General features: G+C 36.6%; 1 protein-coding gene across 2 annotated transcripts in view; it reads right to left on the bottom strand.

The window, feature by feature from the left end:
- Positions 1 to 3,849: 3,849 nt before the first annotated feature.
- LOC127871114 (amiloride-sensitive amine oxidase [copper-containing]-like) overlaps positions 3,850 to 15,292 on the bottom strand; it is a 42,890-nt gene continuing 31,447 nt past the window's right edge. For both annotated transcript variants that reach the window (XM_052413823.1, XM_052413824.1), the window contains exons 2-3: positions 9,154 to 9,436; positions 3,850 to 7,373 (exon numbers count right to left, since the gene is read on the bottom strand). In XM_052413823.1, the coding sequence (XP_052269783.1) occupies positions 4,986 to 7,373; positions 9,154 to 9,285 (2,520 nt within the window). In that variant the 5' untranslated portion in view covers positions 9,286 to 9,436 and the 3' untranslated portion in view covers positions 3,850 to 4,985. The remainder of the gene's footprint in view (positions 7,374 to 9,153; positions 9,437 to 15,292) is intronic.

The following is a 15,292-nucleotide window of genomic DNA, read 5'->3' as shown; positions in this document are numbered from 1 at the left end:
ACTCGACCCAGGTATTTCTTGCGACTTGAACTATATCAACACACAAGTTAAAGAAAATTTTAAAAACACAACTACGTGAAACTGAATATGTATTTTTTTTTATATTGTTGACATAAATCATATTTGCACGCTTACAAGCCTTTTAAAAAAATTAACTATATTGAAACAATAACAGATTTCATGAATTCTAAAACTCACAAAATGCCTATCAATTCAATTTGCGGACATACTCACATAGTCATTAGCATTATATTTCACTACATTACTAGACCAGTAATATCAGACATGTTTAACAATTTTAAGTGCACATGTTTGCCTTAAGTTAGTAAAAGCTGCGTAATCGAATTACAAAGTATCTCGTACAAACGTATTTGATGAAATTCCGTATGAACATAGCTCTTATCAAAAACTTATGCGTCAAGTTAGGGTTTAATTCTATAACAAATAAAACAATTCTCGTATTTTAGTTGTACACACATTTGTCATGTCCGTTCATCTTACCAAAACATAAGTGTAGAGCTTCCAGACTTCAATACGATCAAAGTAACTGCAACGCAATGCACGGTAAAAATAGCAGAAAAGTAGTTGAATCGTCAATGATTTGATAGAAACGACTTGACTGTTGATCACAATATCGTCGGGTGTAATATAAAACAGGGGTGGTGGCAACAATGTCCACGGGTTAGTCTCTTTGTAAAGACTGCCATATGGTTCCATAAACAGACCAGCGGCTGCTAGTCAATAAAAGAAGGCGGCATGTTTACTTTCGGACTATACAGCAAACGTTACAATGTTCGAAATGTAGACAGTATATGATCCATTGACATTGTAGGACTTGGTGATGTTTACCCAAGGCAAAAATTATAATCTTGCAGGCATGAAGAAAAAACAATGCAAATATTTTTCCACTCAATAAAAGGGCATAAACTTACTTCGGATCATTTAAACAAATGTCACCAGACTAATAAATTGTAAGCAATATTAATTAAATCTTTAAAATGTGTATAAAATCTTCATACATGATGATCATAATTTGGGTTTATGGTTTCTGGAATTCAATCAAATAAAAAACACTACTACCACAACAAGCCGGGTCATGGTTCCAGTGCATGTAGTTTGCTACTTGCCAGCCGTAAACCGTTTCATTAAAAATGATTTTTGACGATGCTGCGAAGCAGCTCGTCTAAGTTATCATACCATTAAAAAATTATTCACAATGGCAACCTATGTAAAAGACCTAGCCAGTCCGATTGAGATAGCTCGATTTTTCTAATCGGCATATCTCGCTGATTATCATTGATGAAGGTAAAGGAAGCTCAGCTATAAATAGGACAGCATATTCTGGGGAAAAGATTTAATAATAGTTTGAAAACGTTAATTTTAAATCAGTTATATTCAATCGATTATATGTTTATAGATCAGTTAAATAACTATGCATTTTCTGTTTTATATTTGACATTTGTCGTGATTCTGTAAACAAATTGCGAATGAAAACGTGTATAATTAACGTTTAACGCGATCATGAGTGTAAAGAAAACGAATTATTTCGAACCTGACATTTGTAAAGGTTAAAGCGAAAATGGTATATACACAGCATAATAGCCGTGTGATATATATGAAACTCGCTCTTGTGCGTGCTCTCTCAATTTGCATATTTTATAAACTTTTCAAACAGAAATTAAAGAGCCACATCATTGCACACACTATGTTTGATAATTCATTCGTTTGTTGGATATTGTTTTCTGTTTTAAACACATATTAAGTCATATCGCGGAGATTTAGTTAACCTTACCATGTGTTCATGGGCGAACTCACGTATTTAAGTCGTATTCGACTATGTTCTCATACCTACTTTCGGGAATCATCATGAAATTATTGCCGTACTTAACGAACAAACATGCCTTAGCTTATTGAATTAGAGAAAAAAAACAATGATCAAAAGAAAACAATTATATGTTCATGCACACGGGCATGTGAAATCACATCCGTACACATAACATCATTAACTTAGCAAAGAAAACAACGAAATATAAAGTTTTGTATGATACACATGTGAAACTTAAGAGCATGGTGTAATAAAAGAGCATGTCAAGTTTTGAATATATCTGCTACATAACGTAATGTTATAATCCACAAACATTTTACTGTAACATAACGTTTTTGTAAGATAAGTGGTACAGAAAATACACTTCGAAAATCTTTTTAAAGATATTTCTTGTTATATTTGATCGAGAATGTAACCCGCCTCCCAGTTTCGCTGAATGGGTCAAGTTCCCCACGGGTATTTCTTCCCCGTACCCCCCAAAAAAATTCGTAGCCAATGTTTTTCGTACCCTTATTCTTTTTCGTAACCAATTTTTTTTTTCGTACCCATTTTTTTGGCATTATTTTTGTACCCAACATTTTCGTACCCATTTTTTTCGTAGCCAAAATTTTCGTACCCACTTACACAATTATGGTGATGTAGATAAACTTAAATTTATGCTTTTATATCCATCCTCTTCAAAAGAATCGTCACACCAGTACTGTCAGTACTTTGATTTTGTAATAAGCACGTGTTGATTGAAAACAAATGTGATGAAGCTTTGCACATGTCTGTGCGCAGTTGCTTAGTGATCAGAAATAGATTTAACTTGCATTTACGTTGCAATCTTAAATGGAACTGGTCCAAACTGTACAAGCTATAAGGCGAAATGCTATGATGATATTCAATCATGACCTTTATTTTAAAGACCATAATGTGTTATTTGTTAAATAATGGGAAATTAAGGACCGTGTTTTACAAGCTAGATTGCGTCATCTGTATTTTGACGTGCAAATATGGACATTGTTGTACAAGCCAGAAGGCGCCATATGCTGAATGATTTGCAAATTTGCGTATGTGTTACATCGTAAGGCACGTTTAACCCATTAATGCCATGTGGCGTCTCACCTGGGTCTACGCTGTTTGCCAAGGCCTTTTTTCTAGACGCTAGGCATATTTGGGTTAAAGTGACCTTTTCACAGATTTTGGCATATTTTGAAGTTTGTCATTGAATGCTTTATATTGATAAATGTAAACATTGGATCCTAAAAGCTCCAGTAAAAAAGCAAGAATAAAATTAAAAAAGGAAAAACAAGTAGCCGGTACCAGGGCTCGAACCAGTGACCCCCGGAGTCCTGGAGTTAGTCTGAAGTAAAAATGCATTAGCCCTCTCGGCTATTCCGCCGAGTGTGCACAGTGAAAGTAATTTATACTTTATATAAGCAATCTTCGTAGTTTCGTAAATTTAAACGACAACAACAGAACTCTCCAAATTATTCAATCGTTTCGCGTTGCAACGCTTTATATTTTTTAGGTTTTCGAATCGTCAAAAGATACATATAATGGCTATATTGGACTATGTTAAATGTTCAGTAATACTGTTACCTCACAAATGTCATAACTAAAACGAAAATTTGCGAATTTGAAACAACTTTTTCAATTTTGTCAATTTACCAAACCGTGAAAAGGTCCCTTTAAATTACAATATCAAGCAGTGTAGCGTGCCCTTTGTTTCATAAACATGCTGACCATTAACTTATTTTTGTCTTTTTATTTAAATCTCAAAACTACAGCGTTCACTAGTAACTCGAACTTGTACAACAGTTCACAAGACTGCGCCTTTTTATCAAGAGAAGTTTTTGTTTTATGCTATTTTGGATGGCAATAGCCCATGTTTATCGAAAGTTTTATGAAATATGTTTTCTGGTTTTCTCTGTTGTTTCCCTAAAAGTTTTCAAAAAAGTTAGGCACTAATTTCCACCTATGTTGTTATCACAACCGAATATTGCCAGTGGAAGTCAATACATATAAAAGGAAGACGGGTGTAAAATTAGATTTTTATGTTAATGATGACTATAACACAATTGAAATGATATTATGCTGCGAACAATATCACAGAAGGCAAAATGAGATGTAACATTCACACAATGAGATGTAACACTCACACAATGAGATGTAACATTCACACAATGAGATGTAACACTCACACAATGAGATGTTACATTCACACAATGAGATGTAACATGCACACAATGAGATGTAACACTCACACAATGTGATGTAACATTCACACAATGAGATGTAACATGCACACAATGAGATGTAACATTCACACAATGAGATGTAACATGCACACTTGCAGTAAATGCGGGTCAAATATAAGGCTAAATAGTATACATAAAATAAAAAATACCAACATTCCTTACACCTATTTGTTTTATAGTTTTGGTCATTCCTATAGATACCCCCATCATCTTTTATAAAAATTATATGTATTTATTTTTTATTTTTTTTTAAAGATTTATTTTTCAAAAGCTGCACATTTTCAAAAGCCGAATATTGAAATATTTATTTCAAATGATTGATATGAAATGTGTTTACTTGTTCTGTGTTTTCATAAAGAAAATACTGTACAGCAGAGAATTTAAGTAAACATTTCAAAAAGTAAGGTTTGCTATGGTTCCTTCCTAGTATTGATCAGCAACGAAGCACATGTCTGATCACTAAATAATATTGATGGTATTTTGTTGGATAGACATTAAATTTTAAGATAAATGTCTCAAAGGTGTTCATTTATGATATTATATGGTCAATTGAGCTCTTTAGTGGCTTCACATTCCGGAATAGGGCTACAATGTATATGTACACGCATATAATAAGATAATAATAATAATAATAATAATAATAATAATAATAATAATGCTAAAAATGATAAATGATTGTATATGATAATAATACTATGTACACGTACTGTATGTGTATTGTTAAGTTGATATTTGTTTAATGTAAACACATTGTACAATCCATCTATCGTAAGTGTTCAATTATTAATTCCATGTTTCGATTAAAATTGCGCAAGAATACAGAAAAAGGCGACGAAAATAAAGAATCGCTTAAGTGTAACATGCATATGGCTCTCTTGAGGTCATATCCGTAAAAGCTTGCAAATGTACGCAAAATGTTATTGGTTATCCCTGAAACCGTAGTACGTATGGGGCCCAAACGTAGGCGGAACACACCGCACGTCTTCCGGCGAATCAAACATATTCACGTTGATTTTATTTCTGTTTCCCTTTCCCGGAGTGATCTGGACCGTATTGGGCGAGGAGACGCTGGGGCACTCCGTAAAAAAGTTGTAAGGGACCAGTCTGAGTGACGCGCTATGCCACGTGGTCGACGTTGAGGGCACGTCTTCCGTTGACGGGATGTGGTAGAGGCCCAGGGTAGCCCACACTATCAAATCTTCGTTAAGTATCGTGCCATTATCAATGATGAAGCGGTCGAAGTCGACCACCGGGTCCCAGGGGTCGTTTTGAGCGTATATTGAGCTGGATTGGTCCTCATTATCGTCGTATTTCGTGACGACTATCGGGTATTTCACCCATTTTGCAGCGTTAATGATGTCGACTTCATCCAAAGGAAACGCCGCCGTATTTCCCTCGTTGATAACGCGGTAGGAGCGAGGGGTACCGTATTTGTTCATCGGAAAATCGTCATATATCACATAATAGTTTTTAGGGTCGTAAGACTTCTCTAGCATGTCCATTTCTCGTTTCCACTCCCGTTCATGTATAACAAATTGCGTTTGATTTATTCCTGGGTACCAAAAATGTCTTTGGGTTTGTTTGCCAATTTCAATAACGGAAAATCTATTTTCCACTCTTCGAATGTCAAGGTCGGCTTTAAAATGGAATGCGTGATGATGGACGTTAGCTACGACGTCATGATGAAGCGGATTACCGAAAGGGCGTTCAAACGGAAAGTTAAATGTCGCCTGAACGTAACCCGTCGGGCTGACGCGAATTTGTATTTCACCATTGAGCTTAAACATGTAGTCAAATATATAATCACTGCCCTGAATTGTTGCAATGTGCCTCACAACTAGATGATATGCCACAAGACCACCGTAGCCTGTGTAACCCATACGGCGATCATTAGCGTAGTGACGTCGCAGCGGTATGGCGGGATCTTGCTCGAATACACAAATTGAGTTGCGGTACAGAAGTGGCTCGCTGGAATCAACGAAATGATGAACGTCGACAAACGCCGCGGTGTCCGGGCAGTCTATACCGCGCGCGAGCTCGAATGAAGAGGCGCCAATCATCCACGACGTAAGATACACGTCCGACATCATTTGACCAGGACTGTAACCGGACGAAAACACAACGCCGTCTTGTAGACTCAATTCGTACAATATCCGCTCGCTTTGGAAACGTACGTCGAATATTTGCAGCCCTGTTGACGGTCTCATTCTCACATCAAAATCCCAGTGCATGTATTTTACGTGCTGCTGATTAATGGTAAATCGGTTCCCATCAGGTTCGATCAGTCTTGGCGGTCGAATTGGAGTCGGCATTTCTGATGGACCACGCCTTTTGTACGACGAATACAGCTCGTCCTCAAATAATACCGGTCTATCCATTTTACTTTTACGAAAGGTTCCGCTGAAGTATCTTGAAAGCAGATCCTCAACTGTATAAACAAGGTTGCCGTTGTAGGCGATCCTGTCGATAAACCAGTTCGCATAGTTGGTAGATTTGTGGTCAATCTGGACCTCCAAGCCTATCGGATGTAGTAGGAACCCGTCCACATCCCTGTACGCGCGAAACCAGCTGTTCCGCTCCCCGCTCCCGCGACCGCGAGGGGCTACATCCTCGAACACCATGCAGTTCACGCCTTTGGTGCAGTTATGGTAGCAGAGGCCATAACTTTCAATGAGAACATGATAGATCTGTTTGGTGAATTCCTCGAGGATAGGGAATAGATACTTGTAGTCAACCTGGTCGACTGGGCGGCTGGTGTAAGGTATAGGATACCGGGCATAAAGAGGGTTGCGCGCAAGTCTGCTGCTCGAGGGTTTTGGTAGCGCTGATACGAGGTACTCTTCTACCCGCGGTGGGTCAAGGTCCCCGCGCACTACCACCGCCTTTGCGGCCCTTTTCAGACGAATACTGCCTCTGTCTAGGTGTTCTAATACCGACGATTTCAGTGGAATGTGTAAGTCAATCATATAAAGGTAACTGTTGTTGGGAAGCGCTTGGTCAATTGGGGTTAATCCAATACCGGAACTAGTCAACATGAAATCTCTGACGGCCTTTAATTCATCAAACGACAGGTCCTGGAACACGCCCGGGTCCGTTTTTTTCCTCGTTGTGCCGATGTTCCCGTGCATGCAGTACTGAACGGCGCCAAGATGAAACGCCATGATAACGATGACAACGAGCTGAAGCACGCACGTGGTTCCGAACGTGATGGATAAGCACGTGGCGTCCGGACGCGGGCAGACGACATCGCGCCGAGATTCTGCGTCATCATCATCGTCGTCTTTCGCTTCCGGTGTCAGGGGCTCCTGTGAAAGGAGGAAATATTTTGATTTTTTATTTACTCTAAAGCACATATTGTATACAATACATTTTTGCAAACAATGGTTCTTACAAAGTATACAGAGAATATGCCTTATAATGTTTTTGACAATAGTTTATAACATTTCTTTCGGTGACAGCAGTATGTGTTCTGTTATATATAATCACAGATCTTAAAAAAGAAAAAAAATAATAATAAGTTATATATGAAATGATAAACTAACATAAAGTGAATAGTATAAAAGTGGACAAGCATTATGACAATATAATTTGATTCCACTTTTGCTCAAAGATATGCAATGTATCATTACTGAGGGCTATTTCTTTCTCAATCTGGATTTTTAGTTTCAGCCTATGTACAAAACAACTAAAATTTGGTATTTGTTTTCTGTATTTCATGTAAAAGGTAAAATATTTCATCAATATTAGAATACAATTCACAATAGTATTACCGTCTATTGATTTTAATGAGTTAATTCCAAAACTAACACTTAAGAAGGATAGTTTAAAGTTTAGTTGTTGTTGTTGTAGAAAGGATGTTAACTGATTCCAAATAGGTTGCATGTATTTTATATATTGATGATTGAAATAAAAACTATGCGTGTGTGTAAGTCTAGTTTATTTATAGGTCCCCTCAGCGTCTTTGCGACTGCCTCATGCGCTGACCTGAGTTATTAACTATGTTCTTCATATTGTCCTATTAAACATGATTTGTTTTATTTCGAAACAATCTTTTTATACAAAATTCAGTTACTTGAATAACTTATCTCAGATGCTAGTGAACTAAAGAAACTAAACAATTTCTATGCTTTGTATAGAATAATTAATGTATGTTTGCGCTTTCGATAGTCTTTAAAATAAACAAGGGCTGTTTGTAAAACATGCATGCCCCCCATATGGGTGTCATTTGTAGTGGAAGCCGTTGTGTGAATAAGTTTTTTGTCACTGTGACCTTGACCTTTGACAGTCATGATCAATGTACCTATGAAGTTTTATCATCCTAGGCGTAAGTATTCTTGAGTTATCATACGGAAACCATTTTACTATTTCGAGTCACTGTGACCTTGACCTTTGACCTAGTGACCTGAAAATCAATAGGGGTCATCTGCCAGTCATGATCAATGTACCTATGAAGTTTCATGATCCTAGGCCTAAGCATTCTTGAGTTATCATCCGGAAACCATTTTACTATTTCGAGTCACTGTGACCGTGACCATTGACCTAGTGACCTGAAAATCAATAGGGGTCTTCTGCCAGTCATGATCAATGTACCAATGACGTTTCATGATCCAAACCTTAGCATTCTTGAGTTATCATCCGGAAACCATTTTACTATTTCGAGTCACTGTGACCTAGACCTTTGACCTAGTGACTTGAAAATCAATAGGGGTTATCTGCCAGTCATGATCAATGCACCTATGAAGTTTCATGATCCTAGGCGTAAGCACTCTTGAGTTATCATCCTGAAACCATTTTACTATTTTGAGTCACTGTAACCTTGACCTTTTACCTAGTGACCTGAAAATCTATAGGGATCATCTACCAGTAATGATCAATCTACCTATGAAGTTTCATGATCCTAGGCCTAAGTGTTCTTGAGTTATCATCCGGAAACCATCTGGTGGACGGACCGACGGACCGACCGACCGACGGACGGACCGACATGTGCAAAATAATATACCACCTCTTCTTCGAAGGTGGGCATAATCAAAAAACGTACGCTTATTTTTTCACAAAAAGAATATGTTATTAATTCTATTTCATTACTTCACAAACAATTTCGTCGTCCGTTGTGTGATTTCTGGCGTCGCCATTTTCATCCGGGACTTTCTCAACTCCATCCGGGTCAGTTACGATGACATGCGGGTCCTTCATCGGCAAGGGCTTCAACTCTATCATCGATTAATCATTGGATTGTCTCACGCTTTCATGTCATCCAGTTGCATTCAGGCATATTGGGGACAATGGTGGCATCTTCTAGTCTTGGCTTTTAATAATACTTTTGTTCTGACAATCAATCCATGGTTGCCATTGTAAACGCCATCAGGACCTGCAAAAATAAAATAAAAACGTGCAAGAATATGACACATTGTGTTGTGTGAGTTGACAAAATGTGAATTATTTAACACATTAACCCATTTATGCCTAGTGGACTCGCCCATCCTTCTAAATTGGATCGATTTATTTCTAAAATTAGGGATGTCTAGTATATATTTTTTATATTTAGAATACAGTAATTCATTTAAGCAAACAGCGCAGACCCTGATGAGACGACGCATGATGCGGCGTCTATTCTAGGTCTACGCTGTTTGCCAATATCTTCTTTCTAGACACTAGGCATAAATGGGTTAACATTTAATTAATTAAATGTATGTATAATAATAAAAACACATCCTCTTAAACGTATGTGCATTTATGGTCAAACTTTTTATTGACTTAAAACTATTAACATTATGAACGACAGTGCTTGAAGAGAAATACAAGGGAAGTAAGTATGCAAGCGGTACTTTACTAAGAAAATACATAGTTGCATCACTTCCACTTCTGTCAATATCGCCTATCATATACATTTGTAATTGGGTTATAGAACACTCAACACTATCCCATCGTTTAACGCTTTCTAATTTTATAAATTTCGTATGATGATTATTTGTTAAACAAAAATGTATTTTCAGAATATTTATATGCCTATGTTTCAAAAAGACTTCGCCATTTGTCAATAGGTTAATGTTTGAAAAGGTCACGTTAAAACTTTTTCCAAAAGTAATCCAAATAGACACTTTAAAGCGGGTATATACGATTTTGTCAAATATTTATGAATTTATATAAACTGTGTAAAAAACTTATTATATATATAATTCCATATAAATTAAATAAAAGTTAAGAAGAACATGTGTCGAAAAATGCGAAATAAGCCAGATATTTAATTCTGAAATTGAAAACGGCTGTACAGCCGAATTCGCCAGCATGTATACCATACATGTACGATTTGAATCTAAACTTAGTTTAACGGTTTATTTGAATTCCTGCAACGATATCTATTCCTACGACACACGAACACTATCTCCGATCCTAATACAAAGACGAATGCTTCGGTTATTGTAGGAAAATATGTACGTCACTATCGGCTCGGGGCGCTTATTTGCCTTTGCTGCATTTTATGAAATTCGTCTTTAATGTATAATTTTCTTGACTATTTTGTGTTATTGTAACATATTTTATCAATATATTACAATTAAACACATATAAAAAATCATATATACCCGCTTTAAAATGTTAAGCAGAATGAATCTGCATTCAATGGTGTAAAATATAGCTAAAAATTATTAAGACTTAATCATGTAAACAGTTAACCTGTGACTAAAATACTTATCCAGGAAGTCAAGATTGCATCCATATTATTTTTGGAACCAAATCGAACTGCGGATAACGATCATAGATCAAGATTAACGAAACAGTTTTCCGGTTATGACCTAATACATGAAAGGTGTTTATGCGATTGGCGCGAAGATTGCAAATCAAGCATCGCTTATTTTTGCGATTCAGCCGCTAACTGCGTTGATATATCTTGGTTTGATTTAGATAGACAGCAATCTAGATAAGCCAGGCATAAACAAGGTTGTGATATTTGTGCTTGGCATTGGGGTCAACAATCCTTCGGTAAAAACGCACACGTTGATGGCTCTGAAAGCATCGTAGAAATCCGCTAAATGCTTATCAGTTCGTTAGCGTACCTATACCGGGTTTGACCAAAATATGATGAACTCTGTTGACAACAATCAAAACGTGATGCTGGCGAATGATGATGAGGCTAAGGTACTAATTGCAACAGATGAAAAATACCGCATTGATTCTAAGATTTGCCATGGGATACGTGGAATTCTAATTTTTATCCAGTCGTTTGAATTTGTATTCCGTTTAGCAAGGCAGGAAAGTTGTTGTTCAAAACTTATATAATTGTATGAAAATGTTTATGTTAATCTAACAGACATCACTTAAATGTATGCCCCTAATTAATTGACAGACATGCAACGTTTTAAACAGGTGTGTAGTTTCCAAATTTGTTACGCAATTTTAAATTATAGAAGAAAATAGATGCGTAGAAATTCTGTCCTTGATATTGTGAACACAAAGTTCAGGCGTTATCCAATATAATCAAGCGTTTAAGCAATTTATAAGCAATTTATATCATTAACTAAAACATTAATATAATTAACTGGAAATGTGGATAATTAAGGCTTAATTATCGCTGTTGGTTGCATGTAGACTCCGAAACGACGGACGTGTAATAAATAATACTTCGTGTCACATATACATTTTAAAAATAACTATGCTAGACAAGTTTGAACTGTATACACTGGTTGTAAAAACAAATAATAACTAGAAATGGCGCGACAAAGGCCGACGCGTATCCCCACGCCGCATGTTTGACCCAGGGGCGCCCCAGGGTTGGTAATGGGGCCATGCATAGTTGAGATTGACCGTTTTGTCATAAGAGAAGTTCAGTATCAATTAGAAGTGAATCGGTGTAGAAATGAAGAAGTTAAGTAAAAGGCAATTTTGGTTGGGTGTGGCCTATGTGGGCGGGGCACCCCAGGGTTGGTAATGGGGCTATGCATAGTTGAGATTGACCGTATTGTCATAAGAATAGTTCAGTATCAATTAGAAGTGAATCGGTGTAGAAATGAAGAAATTATAGTAAAAGGCAATTTTGTGTGGGTGTGGCCTATTTGGGCGAGGCGCCCCAGGGTTGGTAATTGGGCCATGCATAGTTGAGATTGACCGTATTGTCATAAGAAAAGTTCAGTATCAATTAGAAGTGAATCGGTGTAGAAATGAAGAAGTTATAGTAAAAGACAATTTTGGGTGGGTGTGGCCTATGTGGGTGGGGCGCCTCAGGGTTGGTAATGGGGCCATGCATAGTTGAGATTGACCGTATTTTCATGCATAGTTGAGATTGACCGTATTGTCATAAGAGAATTTCAGTATCAATTTGAAGTGAATCGGTGTAGAAATGAAGAAATTATAGTAAAAGGAAATTTTGGGTGGGTGTGGTCTATGTGGGCGGGGCACCCCAGGGCTGGTAATGGGGCCATGCATAGTTGAGATTGACCGTATTGTCATAAGAGAGGATCAGTATCAATTTGAAGTAAATCGGTGCAGAATTGAAGAATTTAATGTAAAATAACATAAAATATGAGTGAAAATCTCTGACCCGGCCCCGCCCCAACCCCATAACTTTTGACCCAGGGGTCAGATCAAAATTCCAAATAGTGCAGGGTCGCACATATGCTCATAGCTACCATGTGTGTAAGTTTCAAGGTTATAGTGCTTATAGTGTAGGAGGAGATGGTGGCCAGGACGGACAGACAGACGGACGGACAGACGGACGGCGGAGATAACCACAATATCCCCACGCTTTTAAAAAGAGTGGGGATAAATATATTGCTGATGCATTTTCATCTATTGTTATGAGGTAGATCATTTTACTTTTAGATAATATTAAGAAAGATAGAATTGTGAATTATAAGTTCTGAGTGCATCAACATGCACTTGACTGTGTAGTACAACAACAACAACATGCACTTGACTGTGTAGTGCAACAACAACAACATGCACTTGACTGTGTAGTACAACAATATGCACTTGACTGTGTAGTACAACAAGGTAAATGCCAATACAGAGATCTTTATGGAAAACTTCAATGCATGATTTATTGGTTTCATTAATGTTCTGTTTTTCGTTTATGTATATTATAGATGAGTATAATTCTATAAAAACGGTGATTTTGTTTACCGATTTGTATAAAAAGGAATACTGGAATTGTCAAAATGAACGTTTTATTGGAAATGTTAACTGATGCTCAGATTTTTCATGGAGGTTTTGTATAAATGGACTATTTATTTATGTATTTATTTATTTGTTATTTAGCTATTTGTTTATATGAACTTCAATAAGAACAACTTTAAGCTCTCACACATTTCTCCATTTTGGATGTTGCTCCTTTGAAATAATGTATTTTAGTTATCTTTTAAAACATCATACTTTTTCATTGTTCATAATTTGTTTAAATAATACTGCAGTTCACGAGAAAAAAATATCATACAATAATTGATTTGTTCGTTCTTAATATTGTATTGATGTTTCAAAAACACATTTTATTAATAGTGTGTGCTTAATTTATCACGTCTCTTTCTTGGTTTACTGCATCTAATACAGGTATACATTCTCTTAATTATGAAGTCTGTAACACAATTTTCTCCAGATGTTTAATGAGTACTTCACGTCTGTTTTGAGTGGACTTACGCATTTCTGTTAACAACCTTTGCTAATAAAATGTTGCAAGAAAAAAGAGGCGTTTAAACGTCATAATAGAGAAGCAATTTGGTCTATTTTGCAATGGGGAGCCCGTGTATGAAATGAGAAAGATGAACATATCCTAATGTGATTTGTTTGATCCGAGTGACCAGGTTCCATCATCTAAGGAGTTCTCATAAAGTTTTATCATTGTTGTGTCCTGTAAATTGTCTTTAATAAATGGATAGCGGATGGTGCAACAAACAATAACCTTTTCCTGATATAGTTTCTAAAGTTTCATTTCTCCAAATTGTCAGGCTGTTATCGGGAAAAAAGGCAATACACACAACATATATGAGCCGCATTCTGAGAAAACTGGGCTTAATGCATGTGCGTTAACTGTTGTCCCGGATTAGCCTGTGCAATCCGCACAGGCTAATCAGGGACGATAGTTTCCGCTTTTATGGTATTTTTAGTTTCAAGGAAGTCCATCCTTACCGAAAATCCAGTTTATGCGGAAAATGTCGTCCCTGATTATCCTGTGCGGATTGCACATCTGAGACGACACTTTACGCACATGCATTATGCCCATTAATCCGGAATTTTACAGCAACAACAGAATCATTATATTTAAATGTATTCAAGTATATGTATTGTTGTACGAATTCGAGTTGTTACACCACGTGTTTGAAGTGTTTTCACTGGTTTGTACCCCCGGACACAAATTGATTTCCAAAAATCATACAGGAAGCATTAATGCCGTTTCGGAGATGATCGTATGACACTGTTGAATCCGGAAGGCCGTTAGTTGTGAGTAAAGTAACAAAACACTCTTTCATTCATATCGCATTAATAAAAATATGTACACTAAATCATATTGAAATGGCAATTTGCGATATGTTCGATTGTATTCTAATAGTTGGATGCGCCCGAAACTTACATCATCTAGATTTCGTATTTTCTAGTATTATGTATTTAACTAAGTATAGCAATTTAATTAATTCCATTATAGACCGATGCAGTTGTTTCTTTTAAATATTGAATTCATAATATATTACTTTGAGGAACTTTGGTTCTGTATTAAGTGGTGGTGCTTGCCCTTTTGATCTTTCACAGGGCACCAAATTCACGAAAAGTAAGTCATTAAAGGCATTGGCCCAGCAAATGCAACTGAACAAGTAGAATTTGTTCATTTGTGTATATATTTATATCTCATCCAAAGTGTCAGCATTTATTTAACCCATTTATGCCTAGCGTCCTGAAAAAAGGACATTGCAAACAGCGTAGACCCAGATGAGACGCCGCATGATGCGGCGTCTCATCTGGGTCTGCGCTGTTTGCTTAAATGAATTTCTTTATGAAATATTCTAAATATAGACATAAATAAACTTGACACCCCTAATTTTGGAAATAAAATTGATCCAATTTAGAAGGATGGGAGAGTCCACTGGCATAAATGGGTTAAGGAACACAATCAGTCTTAGGTCGGATAAGGAACTAAACAAAAGATTAACTGACCTCAACTTGTAATCATGTTAGACGGAAAACACCACCCTCAATATTGATATTACACTTCTGTATAAGTTGTAGATACATTTTTTTCGCTAAG

The sequence above is a fragment of the Dreissena polymorpha genome, chromosome 3 (genome assembly GCF_020536995.1).
Source record: "Dreissena polymorpha isolate Duluth1 chromosome 3, UMN_Dpol_1.0, whole genome shotgun sequence".
Taxonomy (NCBI): Eukaryota; Metazoa; Mollusca; class Bivalvia; order Myida; family Dreissenidae; genus Dreissena; species Dreissena polymorpha.
The sequence above is the reverse complement of the archived record's forward strand: the minus strand, read 5'-3'. Positions and strand labels throughout refer to the sequence as shown.